General features: G+C 43.0%; 1 protein-coding gene across 2 annotated transcripts; it reads left to right on the top strand.

Annotated features, from left to right (window-relative positions):
* The first annotated feature begins 4,399 nt into the window (after positions 1 to 4,399).
* On the top strand, positions 4,400 to 14,985 carry vps37c (VPS37C subunit of ESCRT-I). Of its 2 annotated transcripts, none has more exons than XM_047578635.1 (5): positions 4,400 to 4,602; positions 5,676 to 5,785; positions 7,928 to 8,099; positions 8,874 to 8,956; positions 10,568 to 14,985. In XM_047578635.1, exons 1-5 carry the CDS (start codon positions 4,437 to 4,439, stop codon positions 11,294 to 11,296), a joined length of 1,260 nt encoding a protein of 419 aa, XP_047434591.1. In that variant the 5' UTR covers positions 4,400 to 4,436; the 3' UTR covers positions 11,297 to 14,985. The 2 variants fall into 2 exon arrangements, with proteins under 2 accessions (XP_047434591.1, XP_047434592.1); XM_047578636.1 differs by lacking the exon at positions 4,400 to 4,602 and adding an exon at positions 4,655 to 5,237.
* Positions 14,986 to 16,902: the final 1,917 nt, after the last annotated feature.

Genomic DNA, 16,902 nt, shown 5'->3' with positions numbered 1-16,902 from the left:
GAGGACAAGAGAACATTTGAGAGGAAATTGCTGAAATTCTGGGTTAAGTACTATATCAATGGGCCTTTATTTCTAACAGAAGTGACTCAAAATGCTGGGATGAAACGGCTGTGCTAAATAAATGAAAATAATATAAACAAAGTCTGGGCGTTGAATGTCTACTTAACACAAAAAGCTGTGCAGCTGACAGAGCTCCTTGTCTGTTACTGTGGGGTCAGCAATGTGGGGGCGCCGCAGGGGACTGTCCTGTCTCCGTTTCTGTTCACTCTTTACACCTCTGATTTCCAGTACAGTTGTGGGTCCTGCCACCTGCAGAAGTTCTCTGATGACCCTGCAGTGGTAGGGTGTATCAGAGATGGACTTTGTGGCGTGGTCCCAGGCAAACCACCTACTCCTGAACGTGGACAAGATCAAACCAAGGAGCTGGTCATTGACTTCAGGAGGAAGAGGACACCAGTGGAGCCCATCACCACTCTCCAAGAAAGATGGTTGCAGAAGAAGAAGGTAAATGGAGCCGCTGGAAGAACCGTCTGAGGGATAGTGCGCATCTTATCTGCACCAGAAGTAGCACCAACATTACGTACGAGATTGAAAAATGTATGATTATCCCCGTGGTTATTGTTTGAAATGCCGGTCTGCCACATGAACGACTCTCGTTTATTATATAACATAATAGGTCAACTGGAAAGGGGGCCGCATTAACGTGGTATTAACCCGCTGAAAAGACACGTATTGTCACTTAGTGTGGGGATAATGGAAGGGGTTTCTGTAGAAATGCTTGGAAGTACTATACTAGGGGAATAGGAAGTGAGACATGTAGGCTTCTGGGAAAACGTTGTAGTCACACTAGAGGTATGTGAAGTGGACATGTTCTCGTCAGTTATTCGATTTTCTTCCGCTGCATGTAAACTGACCAAGGACTGTGGTCAGAAGGTCAAATTTTTGAGCATAGCTCAATTAAGCACTGCATGTAAACACACTGAGTGATACTGTGTACAAGAAGGGCCTGAGCCTTGAATGTGTGCATGACTTAGTAGAGTCTTTCTATCAGTCTGTTGTAGTGAGTGCCCTGAACTATGGTGTGGTTTGTTGGGGAAGTAGCACCAGCAAAAAAGTCACCAGTAGGATCAACAAAGACTGGACATTTGTCTGAGTGAGACAGGACAGAAGGACACTGGATAAACTGCTCTCCATTATGGACAATTCATCCCATCGGTCTACACCAAACATTAGAGGGTCGGAGGAGCTCATTCTCCAGCAGACTGACTCAGCTCTGCTTCCATAGTGAACGCTACAGAACTCACCCATTTGTATCAGATAACATGTTATCAATGTTAATGGACGCACCTTCATCATATAATAATATATTCTTCTGTCTCTATTTCTTGCACATTTGTTCATTCTGTAAACTATTACTATGCTTGAACTATTTTTATTTTTCTATATGTTACTTGATTTTACTTATACTTTATTTTAATCTTGTTTTATGTTATGTCATATTTGTTTTATCTGTCATTTTAGTTGTGGGTCTCAAGAGAGTTTTTTACGCGCAACAAAGCAACCACATGACCAAGTTATTTCCTTTGAGGATCATTAAAGTCTATCTATGTCTCGGTCTTAAGTCAAGCTCATAGATTCACAGTGTCCCTTCATGCAGAGAATTAATCCCCAAGCTGTGCCCCTTTTCATCTAGCGGTTGGGATGTTGGAGTTTTTTTTGACAAAATACACAAAGTATAAATGAAAATGACCAACCCCAAGGCTATGTGAACCCAAAAACCCTTGACTTGACTTTACTGACATAAACTTTCTGACATGACCTTTACTCTCTCAGATACTGATCCTGTCGTTTTGACAAATGTTGAGTCCTGAGCACGCATTCAGTTCGACTGAATTAGGACATGGACATGCTCATAATGATGCTCTATTTGTCCAGCTTGTCAGCTAGTTAGAGGCTCAGTGGGTCACTCTTTGTCCTGATCACTGTTTAGGCATAGGCAGCTCAGAAAATGACAATTTACACTAAATCACATAAACATTCATCGGTTATTAACAAGTTATCATATATTTGTTTGAGTTTGTTTTCTGATTCAACTGGTGCCAATGTCCAAATCAATGTCTTCCATCTGCTGTTATTTCTCGGGGCTACTTGTCTGTTTGATGAGTAAACAGAATGTTACTGGGTAGGACAGTGGCAAGTGGACAAAGAGCAAACAGGCCTAAACTTTGGCCTAAACTTTGGCCTAAACAGACTTTGGAAGATGTCCGTACGAGTTATTTGCTCAGACTTCCAAATTGTTGCATGAACTGTAGCTGAACTTTAGATTTTTTGACTGGACTGTTGAATGCATTTGTGATGGGGAGCCAGCAGGGAAAATGGGAATAATTACAGCCAACAGAGGTTCCTTTGTTACTACAGTCAGTAAACATGTGACTGTTTCACAATCTCTGTTTTAGTGACTTACTCCACCTGTAATTCATTCAATCTGTGGACTACCAGTATACTGATTACTAATTTATTATTATTATATTTTATTTAAGTCTTGAAGATCATCAAGGTTTCCCTCATTTGCAGTGATGTCGAGGTAGAACAAAATAAATATACAAAATCAAACAAAGATTAAAACAAACTAAAACACAACTTACCTTGATTCATTTCTGGGAGAGACTTGTCAACAAAATAAGCGCAAATGCTAACTGGACAATGATGCCACCTACTGGATCATCTCCAATAGCATGTGCAGCAAATGAGTGTATTCAAAGATAAACTGTGCTCTACTTGAATCTCTTTCCTTATTGTGAGTTGCATCTGTGTCTTATCGCCCCCATGTAGCCATACAGGGCAGTGCAGCCCTTAGTGCTGTGCTATACATCCTGATCTCATGTTGCTTTATGGACGTTAAAGTGTATCAACCTCACCACATAGTCACGTATTGCAAGTACAACCAGCACAAATACAACCAGGTCTACATCAGATTACCAATTCAGTCGGGTACGGTCATTTCATAGTCAAGTCTGTTTGGCACAATTCATTATATTGAATCGGCTGAAAAGCCAGCGGCTCCTAACCACCTTGAGACGTTAGATTTTGGCGTGTTGACACGGACACACACAATGAACCTGGTGATGCACATAGGTGAAATTACTTTTTTATAGCGTGGAATGACTTCTATAAAGTTGGATCTGTGAACTACACTAGTCTATTGTGCATTTTTTTGGGGGGGGGATGCAGGGTATTCCTAAATTGATCCCAATTGTGAATGGTTGTTTGTCTCTGCGTTAGCCTTGCGATGGACTGGTGACCTGTCCAGCGTGTACCTTGCCTCTCGCCTGATGACCCCCGCAACCCAAGTGAGGATAAGCGGTAGCAGAAGAAGAGATGAGGTGAGATATATACATGTGCGTCTTGTCTGTTCGGTTAACCTTGGCTAACCTCCCATGGGACTGAAGGTTACTGCTATTGTCTCCTAGCTAAAGACACAGCCCAGCTCCTGTGCTTTTAGTGAAAAAGATTATTACTGGGGCTAATTTATAGGCTATCTCACTGTTACTGTTTTCTTTCCTTAAACTATTGTTCATTCAGTACATCCATACCAAACGGCCACTTCTGGTTTGATTATGTCATCTACGCATTGGCCAACTAGTCTTAGTCAAGCCATGAGGAAGCCAAAGCAGCTTGTGGCCTGTTCAGGAAATACCTCTAGTGACAACATTTTACCAAAAGCCTACACGTTTTACTTCCTATTCCCCAAATACAGTACTTGCAAGCATTTCTACAGAAACACCTTCCATTATCTAGATCACCGGGCTTGTTCAGACCATTAACATCCATCCTAGGGAATCGGGTCGCAAGTGGCTTGTGTAAAGTACAGATGTGAACAACTCCAGGACACATGAGACATGGGCCCGGAGGTGATCTGGGTCATGTCCACATCCGTTTGGTAGTGTGAACATACGTCACATTAAAGACCTTGTGCACCTCTGCACATGCCAGAAAATGACAATGAAATAAAAATGAAAGACGCATTAAAGATGGCAGCTTTTTCAATATTCAACTGATTCTACAGATCTAGAGAGTTTGCTGGAGATGCATTCGGACTTGGATGTAAATGCTAGGTGTGAACACAGGAGCCTAAAGCAGATCACAAGGTCTGAACAGGGCCTGTGTTGCTGCCACTACTGCACAGCTAAAACTACTACCTGAAAGATGAATTACATAGACAGTCATCACTCATGTTGGATGGACTCGTTGAAAATCCAAATGTCTTATTATAAACAGTTCAGTTACCTGTAAGCTGAATAGAATGGTGGACAAATCAGTCATTATACTTTATATTTTTGTCCAAGCCTAATCTCTGTGCTACAATTAAATCCTCTCACATCTCTGGACTGGACGGAGACTAGTTTGGACTCCTCCAGCAGGACAAGGTGACGGATATGTTGCCACCATTGGCACAGTCGGAGGAACACTGGCAGCAGCTGATGGAACATTACCGTCACATAGGGGTTTCCCTTATATCAGCTGAGCACAGGACCATACCATTAGCCTGCAACATAGGAGGCACAAGAGGGAAACGGACACCGCCAAATCGCTCACAACTAGGTATGTCGGCAAATCACAGTCATTTTAAAGACTTTTAAAGAACTATAAACCACGACGTAGACAAGGGAAACCAGTTTTGTTTAATTTGTTTTATGTGTTGTTTCGCCCTCCCGCAAAACCGTGGACGGTTCCAAAGATGGCGGCGGATTCTGTCAGTGTGGAGTGAAACTTTCATTTTTTTAAGAGAATTTTCCTCATTTTGACACCACGTTATGTCGACTACAGTCACCCGATCGTTCAGATAAACATCTTCGGAAATACGTGGACGTGTGACAGGATTCGCCACGACCGAGCAGCCTCCCTCCGGGTTGCGTTTTTGATCGCAAACCGCCGGGCTTCCTTCGAAGTTGATGGTGGCCGAGCACCTGACATTGCGATCCTCAACGACTCTTGTTGTCGTTACATTGCTCAACACGGAACCGTGGGCTCAGATTGGACGTCTTGCGGAGTAGCCAGCTAATTTGTCGGCCGGAATTTGCGTCGAAAACTCGGTCTGTTTTTGCTCCCGCTGGGTTCCGTCGGGGCAGGTCGGAGATCCTGAGGACGTGTCACGTCACCGGCCAGTGAAAATAAATAGGTGGTGTTGAATGTCACCACCAGCCACCGTGCGACTAAATTTGGTTTGCTAGCGTTATGTAAGTACCAGTTCATTTTCACCCTTTTCGCTGGTTCACTGTTCGTCCGAAGAGCGTGTTTTGTTTTGGGGCCTGTAGTCACTGAGCTCGAATGTGCGGCTATGTTGTTATGACTTGTCATGTTTGCTAGTTATTAGTAGGCGGTGCACACGGTGTAGCGCTGTAAATGTATTCACATTATTTATATTTCTAAACCAAACGCCTATATTTGTGTTTTTTAAAAAAGAGGTCCTGCATTAAGGGAGTAGGTGTCGGTTACATGGTTTGTTGTGTTTTGAGTTGTCAACACTAACGTGGTGAGTCGCTGACTAGTTTGTTATGTAGTCGCGGTTGGTAATAATGAAATGTGAATGACGTGAAATGAAAGGGCTCCTGCGGCCCACTTTGTTTCCAAACATTGTTTTAACCCTCATTTCCTGGTTCCCGTGTGACGGACAGACATCCTGGCAAATCAAATGGAGAAGCTCCAGGACCTGAGCCAATCAGAGCTCCAGGATCTTCTGGACAACCCAGAGAGAGTGGAGTCAATGGCTCTGGAGTCTGACGAGGTACCAGCAATCATGTTTTTACCGACAAACTCTTCTCTGTGTTTGGCTACAACTTTGAAACCGATTCGTAAAAACCTAGATTAAACACTACCAGTGTGGTGTAATCTAATTAGAGTTAGTTACCAGTTAAACATTCAGTGAGGTAATGTGGGGAAAGAATACTTTCTTTTGTCTCCATGAGTAGGAAGTTTGATAGCTACTTACACTTTAAAATGCTTCCTCCCTAAAGTGTGGGGACTTAGTAGGACCACTTTTGTGGTTCAGCATACCCTAAAAAATTATTTCTTTTCAAAGTCAGGCAGTCTTTTTTTTTTTTGCCATAATTTTGTCCAAATTCGATAATCGCCTGTCGGCATATTGCAATTCAAGTGTTATAAGAGCACACTTGACCTCTGTGCCTCCGCCTGGCTGTGTTTAAAGGCTTTATAAAAAAATAAAAAAATCACCCCGTGACAGAAGTTTTCCACCAGTCAGTGCAGATTTTACACACCCTGCCTTTAAAGTAGGGAATATAAAAATTGATCTGGTTTCACTTTCTACACCCAAGTTGACTACGAACCTTAGAATAGAGTAAGTGTTGAAGGCGTTCTGATATACAAATAAGGTCTCTTCTACAGTGCTGGGTAGCTGGTGGAGTGTTCCTGCCTATTCACGGGTAGTTGTCTGGGATATACTTGGTTAACCAAGTCGTCATATAGGGCCTTTTCACATTCATTTGAGCCACAGTAGCATGTTTGCACAGTGCCTGTCTGAAATGGATTACTCCCACTAGTTTCACAGTGAGGAACAGTGCAGTTTTATGCGCGTGCGTCAGGAGTTATTATTTATTGGGCTCTGCCCTGACGTTAGTGAACAAAATTCGTATTGTAACTCCAACCCTGGAAGTTTCCATATACACCATGATGTCTGGTAATAAATGTAAATTAATACACTGGTAATTATTGAAGAAATATATTATTCAGTTATTTAACAGCTATGAGGACGGAATATTTTAAAAAGCTTCACTTGCGGTACTTTTGATTTTCCTGAAGGTTTTATTTATTTTTTTTTCCCTCTGAGTGAGTGAATGAGTTTAAACTCAGCTGACAAAGAAGCACCTCTGTTGAGTATAAGAGCTCTTTAATGTGACTTAGGACAAACTGTGTGTTCACACTACCAAAGGAATGCAAACAAATAACGTCAGAGATCAGATCTTTACTTTACGCCAGCCTCCTTTTACTAGAGTCCCCTGGACAGATGTTAATTCAATGTTTAATGGGGCCATAAATACCTGGATTGTTGTCCAGTCTCCACTTAATGCCTAAGAGAGTGCGTTCAGAGAGTAGGATCGAGTACAATAGACTATGTGAATACAATTAAATTGGGAGTGCTGTTTAAAAGGTGCAATAAAAGAAACTCTGGGAATAAAATAACCTCAGATCACATCTCATGACTGTTAAGTCAGATGGAGAGGTAGTATAAAATATAACACAGGAGTAAATATAAAGTATGACAAAATTACGCAAATATATAAAACTGAATGACACCAGAATGACAATGATATGGATGTAATTACTGATTTAATGTTATTAGGATGTTGTGTAGTGTCCTCTTGCATCTTGTTGATCCGTGCTGTTAAAGTCCTGTAACATCTGCCAGAGGGCCAGTCAGATGCTATTCAGTATGTGTTTACGGTGCTGCAGAGTTTTCAGGGAGAGCAGTGCTGCACTATGAAACAAGTGCTTGCTAAAATGTAAACAGGACTCATACCTTCCATAGAAAAAAAAAAAAAGAAGGCCCAGAAATATGTCTTAACAAGGACGATAGCCACAAGGCCAACCACCGAGCCAGATTAGATGATGAACAGGGAGCTTGGGACCTCTGAGAGGATTTCTTAATGCCTGGCTTGGCCATATCATGGGAGAAAATGCATTTGTTTTCAGCCGTGACTTCTAACTTGTCCAGTGGGGCAGGTGAATGTCTCATTCCCCTGCCTTGAAAGTGGACAGTGTTAAGAACTGTGACATGTACACACTGAAGAATCTGTTAATGTTTAACACTCGATCCTACACTCACAGAGTGCCATTTAAATTTCCATATGATACAGTATAATAAAATAAAATGATAATTCTTCTGCATCACCTCCCATCATCTCTGTTTCAGATCCAGAACATCCAGCTGGAGAGAGAGATGGCTTTGGCATCAAATCGCAGCCTCGCTGAGCAAAACCTGGACATGAAACCTCGTTTGGAGTCACAGAAGGTGGTTCTGGTGGAGAAATATTCTCAACTAGAGGCTGTCCGAGAAACATACAGACAACACTGCTCCTTGAGAGGTAGGAGCAAATGTTTGATAAAGGGAAGACGAAGCAAAGTATTTTTCTATGTAGTCTACTCCACTTTGGTATAATCACAAGTGTAAAGGAAAAACGATCAAACCAGCAACTTCTACGACAAATGCTGACGTATAGGTGTCGCTTTTTCTACCAAAACAGCCCTGACCTGTCGAGACATGGACAGCACTAGAGCTGTGAAGGTGTGATGTGTTATCTGGCACTGACATTAGCAGCAAAACCTTTAGGACCTGCAAATTTTGAGCTGGGAGTCAATAACCCATTATATTATTATTGTGTTCCTTAAACCATATCTGGGCCATTATTGGTTTGTGGTGAATTGACCTGCAGAACGACAGGAAGTGTCATTTACATTAAAAAGTATACATGGTGTGACAGTAACATCCACATGAATGACAGGACACATGCTTCACGTGGACACCAGCCCTTCTCCCCATAGTGAATCATCCACACCATGTAAAAGAATGCTCCTATGTCCATTGTAGGCACCATATGCAACAAACCGCTCTCATTTTCCTTAGAATAGTTAGTATTTTATTCAAACATAATCATAACATATTTTATCAGTGCCTTAAATCTAGAAGATTTTCCACCACCAGAGTTAACACATTTGTATCGTTGTCTGGTGAATCTGGTTCTGTATCAATGGAACATACCTCAGGATTAACATACAAATCTGAGCAGTAATATGCAAGATGTGCTTCACCTCCTTCTCTTTTTTTAAAAAATTTTAATTCTTGCTCTTCTCCTCCTCAGATGGGAAGGTGGGTGAGGCCTCTCCAGAGGCGTTTTTCTCAAGACTACAGACAGAGGGTGGAAAAACAGAGGCGGAGTCAGAGGTCAGTGTTTGTCTCTATATATATTTTCCCATATGCATATGCTCAGTATGAAATGTGTTCTTATGCATGGATGTGTAGGTAGGTGATTATATTTGCTACTGTGGTTTTATACAAAATGCACACAAGTAAGTATGCAGAAAAGAAATGGCAACACTTGTAACATTCTCTACAACTCACCACAGCCTCAGTGTTGAAGTCAATGTGAAGAGTGAATGTCATTCAGGGGGTCTTAACGTTGTGTCTGATTACTGTTACTAGACAAGGGATGGTCAGAAAATAAATCAAATTCAGATCCATATAATAATTATAATACATTTCATTTGTGGGCGCCGATCAAAGCACTCAAGTTCACCTTACAAAAAACAGCAGTGCACAAAGCATCCTGAGAATTAAACGAACAATTTAAAAGCATATGGAATACAATACAGGGGAAGAAGTTTAAATGGAGTAAGCACCAAAAATATGTGTTGTGAGTGTGGGATGGAAAAAATGTCAGGTGGGAGAGCGGTGAGAGAAACATGGTAGATGGTCAGGCAGGTGGGAGTACGGGAGGGTGTTGATAACTGAAGAATTTCAGACAGATACGTTGGAGTTTGATTATGTTAAGGGCTTTGAAGGCAAGTGGAAGAACCTTGGCCTCAATATGGGATTTTATAGGAACAAGTGGAGCTGTGGTGATGTGGTCTATGGAGGGAGTTCCTGTGTGATGGTGTGAGATGGGGCTGGGTGGTATGACCAAAAATGTATATCACGTATTTTTCAAAATTTTGAGGATATATCAGTATATCATGGGATTTTTATTTTTTTCATGCACAATCAGGTCTTCCCAACATTTTCTGCTGGGTGATAGGGGAAGTAATGCAGTAAATTGACTAAGGATGGACTATTTTACTGTGATGATGAGTAAATATTATAAAATAATCCCACACTAGTAGTAAAACAAGTTGGCATAGAGCCATGTTAGCACTGCCTGGTGAGAAGGAAATCCGGGGACATTTACAAATAAATTGCTGGACAATTACTGTTTAATTTATGTTGTTCATATTTAAACATATTTAAACTGCTATGTCTGTAATGTCAATAGCAGCGCGACAGGCTACCGTAGTAACTGTAGTCTGTGCGCAACATTTTCCTTTCCCATTCGTATAAAGCTAAACTGGGGACATTTTTGGGGACGGCTTTAGCCGGGGGACAGGTCATACAAAACGGGGACCGTCCCCAGATATCAGGGACGTCTGGTCACCCTAAAAAAAACAAACAACTGACATGGCAGCTTTATTTTGGTCTTCTCGTTCTGCGGCTTCGTTTTTCGGACCTTTCCGTCTTTACCACATGTCACAATGACACAGTTTCACCATGCGTGTTTAGAGGCGCTATATTTAAACATTGTAAATTCATATCATAACGCATAAAATACCGGTATCCGGTATGAACTGGTATAGGGCACAGCCCTAGTATGTGCTGTGGCATTAGGACCAGTTGAAGCTCATGTAGACATTTGGAGGGTATTAGCCCGTCTAATTAGATTGTGGTGGCATAATGGATGATTAGCCAGGAGCTGGGCTCTTGGTCAGCTGTGCTCCTCATTGTTACTGTTAATCTGGCCTGCAGGTTCTAGCCGACGAGTTTCTGGAGGGCTCGCTGCCATTGGACTCTTTCCTCGACCACTTCCTCTCCCTGCGCTCGCTCGCTCACAAAAGACGCGTGCGAATAGAGAAACTCCAAGAGATCATGCGACAGAGGAGCGAGGCCAATCCCGCCACCATGACATCATCGACGGGCGCCAGCCAAGACCCCGCGACCATGCCCTCACCGTGGAGTCAACAGACGACGACAGGGGCGGCAACGACAAATCAGCACCCGACCTCCCAGCCTCCGTCCTCCAGCTACCAGAATGCCTCCCAGCCAGCCCCCTCATCTACAGGCCCCCCCGCCGGACTCCCCTACAGCCCATACCCCGTCTCCCCGACCCACGTTCCCACTCCAGTGGCGGCAGCAGGCTCCGTCCCGGCCAAAGCCTCGTCGCAGTTCTCTCCTTACCCGGGCTCCGCCTCGCCCTTCACGCCAACGGGGAGCTTCTCCGGCCCGAGGCCCAGTTTCGGGCCTCCGGCTCCGGCTTGTCCGTACCCGACCCAGCCCTCGTTTCCTGCCCCGCATCCGGGCTCAGCATTTGGCCAGTACACCCCCAGTCCAGCCCAGAGTGGCCACGCACCATATCCAGCCTCCTACAGCTACGGGGGCTACAGCTACCCAGCCGGGGCGGCCTATTCCAATTCTCAGTCACCAACGGGGAGACCCATCTTCAGACCAGGCTTTGGAGTTCCACAGCCGTACTCCTGAAAGTACAGCTGCTCCTCTGTCTAAGTTCTTTTAAATTCTTCCATTCTTTGCTGTGTCACTCCCTCCTCCCCCTCCTTGCTCCACTCTCCTTGATGTGATTCCTTTTCCTTCTCATGTCCTTTTAACTTTTCCCCTCCTCTTCCATCCTCTCTCATCTGCTTTATTTGTCTTTGTTGCGTTACTTCTCCTCGTCTCCGTCTGTTGTTTTTGTCCCGCTTTCTTTTTCCCGTCCTCCGTATCTCTTTGACCCACCAGCTCCCCGACACTAGTCTCAGGTTGTTGCTTTGTGTTTAAGTGTTACAACATTTGTATCTGGCCCTTCCTGCTCTCCTCACCCTTGTCCACCGCTTCCTCATTCCCCCTCTTTCATTGCAAGTGTGCGTGGGTTGGTGCTTGGCAATCAAAAAAATCCTTTTAAATACACAAGTGCACTCCCCCTTATGAAGAACGGATGACAAAAATCATTCTGTGTAACACTACGTCACTGTACAGTAGCTTTCCGACCCGTGTCTCCCTGGTGCACATGAGCACAGTGTGCACTGGGAAAACATCTCCTCCATATTATGTCATTGTGGATGGTTTATGTTCATATCTTACGGCTGTTAGGCTCAAGAAATGCAATTAAAATAGAAAAGTTGAAGGACTGGTATGAAGTATGGCTCTTTTTAAGTATTAAGTTAAGTTGAGGTGCAGGGTTCATCAATGTCTTTATGTACAGTTCCTTTTTTTTTTTTTTTTTTTTTTGGGCAGTGCTGTAATCAGTTAACTTTCTTTAACCAAAGAAACTCCCTACAGTCGTTTTTTCAGCTTTGTTTCATTGTGACAGGGGAAGTCGTCTGTAGCTGTGTGTCAGCATGTCACTGCGCTCACACTCCTTCACTCAAAGGTCAGCACTGCATCACTACTGGTCAGAGTTTACAAAGTCTGTCATACACCACAAGTCACCGTGACTTACACATAGCCCCCTGTTAGCCCCCTTTTCCAAGCTCCAGCATTATGTTTTTCTTCCTTTGGTTGATTTGAAGGCAGCAGAAAGCTTGTTATTCAGAAACAATGACATGTGAACATTATCAAAACGTTCAGCAGAAAAATCTATTTGTGTGGACTGGTTTGTTTTCCACCTGGTCAGTCCAGTATCCACGATCTTGTTCCCAAGCATGTCTGTGTTTGGGCGAGCTGCATCCTCCAACACCGAACCTTTACAAGACGGCAGAGCAGGCAGAAGCTGCTGCGCGTTGTCCTTAATAATAATAATAATAATAATAATAATAATGCTCTGCTGGCAAGCAGCACTTTTCACATTACACAACAGGTTATCTGATGCACTGAAATGATGATTGGTGCAACTTCCTTCCTTCCTATAACACGTGAGCATGTTATAGCTCCTACAGCTAGGTGTCTCCACAGCCTCACCTGAATACAGACGGTAGCTGGACATGTTACTCCAGGGGGCTGTCATGTAGAGTTTTTATGTATTCAGCAAAAAATATAGAATAAATGAACAGCTGGCAAAGCAAGACACAAAGGGAGTTCTCCACCAGATGTTACCTGTCATTTATAACAGCAGCAGAGTAAAATAATCAAAGTGGGTGTTGGTGATTAAATATATATACACATAGTCTAATGGAGATTTAGAAGGAATCAGCTGACATGAGACTCTCATAGTTTACCTGCAGAAAAGCTCATTCGCACTCCAATAAATTAACACAGTGATGGTTCTTTGTCTGTATTACTCTCACTCACACTCCTCATCCCTTCTTCCTCTCCTCCACCCTCCCTCACCCCCTCCCGTTTTCCACATCTGTCTGTCCACCCGTGTACTTGACGCTTGACAATGATTCCCAGATGGAGATAGTTTTCGTTACTCTGAGGTTCACACTCTCACAGTGAATATACATGTGGTATGCATAGTTTTAATGGAGTGAAAATATTGAGGTCGGTGGTCAGCTTTGTGTCAGTCCAATCAGTTCAATTAATGTAACTGAAAGTCTGAATTTGTATCGCGCCGTGTGAAAGTCTCACGGTGTTTCTTTATGGGTGAGACACGTTGGATCATGATTGAACTGAATCTGAGCTGGACGCAGCCTCTGATGTACTATTCTGATGTTCACAGTTTTCATGCCAACGCCCAGACAAGGGAATTGCGGGAAAGCTCAAAAAGAGTCGAGGCCGTTCAGCTACTTATAACTTAGCGGAGGGAAGTCAAGCGGCCGTTGTATTGTAGCAATTAGTGGCTGCGAGAATGAAGGGAACAAGGGAAGTATCTTATAAACACAACCACACAGTAACAGTTATTAGTTTTTATTTCACATCGATGCATGTGAGAGCGTAACGGAATGATTTGGCCCTCCTTCAGGGCTCTTTTGATTTGAAGCATCTCTTTGAATGGTATGTTGTGACACTGTCATGGATCACCGATACACTTGCTGCGAGAAAGGACAAGTATTGAAAAGGCACTCAGTCGCAGGACCGGTCCAAGCCTGTGAGCCGGTCTGGGAGAGTTGATTAAATCGAGAAAAGCTTAGAAAAGGACATTTGTTGACTGTGTGTGCAGAGTGGGTTACAAGTTGTAGACCCCTGACATCAGTTATACTGAGTAGAAGGCACCCCTTATAAAAAAATTATAAAAGAAAATGGATGCAACACGTCATTCGGAGGAAGTGAGGCACTGTTTCTGGCCTGTTTGCCAAACACTGATGTCATCAGTCGCTCGCAGAGGGCAGACGTTACCATTTATTTTGGTGAGAAGGAAGCAACGGTGGTTACCATAAACACTGGAACCTGAAAACTTAAAGGAAAAACATCAGGGCTAACCTTCTCCTCACTAAACAAAAATAGTAGTGCCATTCTGTGGCTTCCACATTCTTTGGCACAGTTTCAGTCACGTCAGTAGTACGACCTGCGGAACTCTGGCCACTTACGTATCCTAATATCCACAATTAGTGAACGGATAAAGGCACTAATACGGTTTATTTACATAATTCAAATTTGCACTGTTCTACAATGGGCCGGAAGCACTGCTGCACCCTTCCAGTCCTACGAGCCTTTTAAACCCTTTAACAGACTACTGGGTTCAATTCATGAAGGTGAACCTGACTAGACTTTATTCACCTACAGTACACGACCAAACGTGAAATCATCGGCAGGTTAGATTTGGATACTGTGACACGTGCTCCACCTGCTCTTCCTCAGAACTCCTCAGAGTGGCACCATCATCCATGAGTCTGGATTTGAAGCATTAGCTGAGACTTACATTACTCCTGGTGCTGATGTCATTTCCTTTACTTCTGTCTAACCTGTGCTGTGGTTTTAGGCTCCACTCACCAAACACACACACACACACACAGAGCAGCGAGTAAATGTGTCTGAAATCCTCCAAACATTTTCACATCCGACTTAAGACGTGAACGACAGGCCGGCTTTCTCTTGATGACTTCAGTATCCCATAGAGAGAATGACAATAATAATAATAATGATGATGATAATAGTATTACAGTGTTTTAGAACAAGCACAAGGGTGATGTCCTTATATATAGCATAGGATTAATATTATTCAGAGGGAAATAACATTCAGATGGATTCATCTGGTCTTCTGCTGATGAGGAATTAAATGATGAAACTGATGACTGGATTGTTGCCTTTTCTTTTTCTTTGGGTTGTGAATAATTAAACTCTAAAGTTGATTTAAACTAACCTGAGTCTGAGTTTTACTTCCAAGTGCCAACATTGTATTTAATTTTATTAGGAGTAACTATAACCACGCGTGACGTGCGGCACTAAAGGGCCCAGCACGAAACATGAATTATGCCGTCTCTGTTGTCCATTAGTTCCTGATAATGGACTCCCCAAAAGCCATTATCCTGTTGCTGCTATGGTCTCCTGCCTCGTCTGAAAGTCTGGTTCCAGCTGGTGTAGCGTTAAAGCTTTACAGCTACAGTATGTCTGGATTTCCATTTCAGCACACTGTCCTCCAGCTTACAGATCAGGGGGATTTGCTATACAAGTTAAACACAACCAGGAAGAGAAATACGCCTGCTTGGTTATTTGTTCAAATATATAAATCAAATCAAATCAACTTTATTTATATGGCACTTTTCAGAACGAATGTGTTGCAACCCAACGTGCTTTACACATCCACCAAAAAATATAAAACAAGCCCAACCTCCCACTATCCACCCCCACCCACACAAACACATGCGCCCACACAAAGAAGCACAGGGATATACAGAGCACACATAAAATGAGAGACCTGGCTGAGCACGGACGGACTAGAGTGAGGAGACGCCATCACAGAGGACCGTCCACACTAGGACTCGATCACATCCCCCGAACACGGCAGGGACCACCTCGTCCCAGGCAGATGGAGGAGTCCATGTCACAACCACAGCAGAGACCGGGTCCCCCCATCACACCGAGCCAGGACCATCCCCACCGCGTCTTCACAGCTCCCAGAGAGGACGGTCCTCAGTGAGGAAACACTACAGATGGAGTAAAAGATTAAACAATAATACATTACATTACATATATATACATACATATTATATATATCTATATATATAATGAGTAAGCAAAAAACATTAAGTCAATAAAAATATACAAATATACGCTGGATAGACCAATAAAAACATTAAATACATAAACTAAATAAATAGAGTGTTAGTTCAGCGTATGTAAATCAAGCTAAAATAGACATTTAAGATAAGCTAAAAGCTAAGCTAAAAAGGTGGGTCTTGAGTCTCTTTTTAAAAATATCAACACTCTGGCCGGCTGTTCCATAGATGTGGACCATAAAACTGATAAGATGCCTCACCGTACTTCTTTGTCTTAACTCCAGGAACCACTAGAACGCCGCTACCAGAGGACCTCAGGGCTGCAAGAGACCGATATGGTAAAAGCAGATCTGATAAATATGAGGGACCAAGGTCATTAAGACATTTATAAACCAATAAAAGAACCTTAAAATTGATCCTGAAACACACGGGGAGCCAATGCAGCGATCTTAAAACAGGCCGCTGAGCTTTGAAGTATATATATATATTTGAATTGATATTCTAAAAGTGTAAAAAGTAAGTAAACCCACGTTCTGAGAGTCAATTTCCCCAAAGTACTTCTTGAAGGTGATTTGTATTATTTCTTCTCACATTGAAACTGAAATTCTTGTCCACTCAAAGTTTCTCTAGTTGCGAGATGTTTCATCTTTGCGTACAGGTTCATTTGCAAACCGTTGGGTTGTTCCAGTAGCCTTTTCCTAGCGCAGCTACCATGAAGTACACGACACACACATGAAAATAACTAAGATCAGATATTTGCATATAGAAATGAATCTTATGTAGGTTAGCTATTGCTGGTGTTCTTTCTGATGGTTTATCTATGGTCTGACTGCCGTTGCGGGAAACAATAAATCAAAGACCCGTGTTTCGTGAGAAACGAGAAGAGTGTTTGTTACCTAGGCACCGACTCTGAACCGTGGCTGCTTCCTCCCCACGAGAGAGGAGATGCAGATGAGAGGGGGACGAGGCAGGCGAAGTGAAAGAATGTTGGGCCGTAAACCGCCGTCAACCAGAGGTGGAGGATGAGTGAAAACGAGAGTGACAGAGATTATAGAG

The sequence above is a fragment of the Mugil cephalus genome, chromosome 2 (genome assembly GCF_022458985.1).
Source record: "Mugil cephalus isolate CIBA_MC_2020 chromosome 2, CIBA_Mcephalus_1.1, whole genome shotgun sequence".
NCBI lineage: Eukaryota > Metazoa > Chordata > Actinopteri > Mugiliformes > Mugilidae > Mugil > Mugil cephalus.
Note: the sequence above shows the minus strand (reverse complement) of the source record. Positions and strands in the feature narration are given on the sequence as shown.

Coding starts and splice junctions, on each gene's coding strand:
- vps37c (XM_047578635.1), top strand. CDS start 4,437: ATGTTGCCACCATTGGCACAGTCGGAGGAACACTGGCAGCAGCTGATG. Junction 4,603..5,675: donor GCCAAATCGCTCACAACTAG/GTATGTCGGCAA, acceptor TGTGACGGACAG/ACATCCTGGCAAATCAAATG. Junction 5,786..7,927: donor TGGCTCTGGAGTCTGACGAG/GTACCAGCAATC, acceptor TCTCTGTTTCAG/ATCCAGAACATCCAGCTGGA.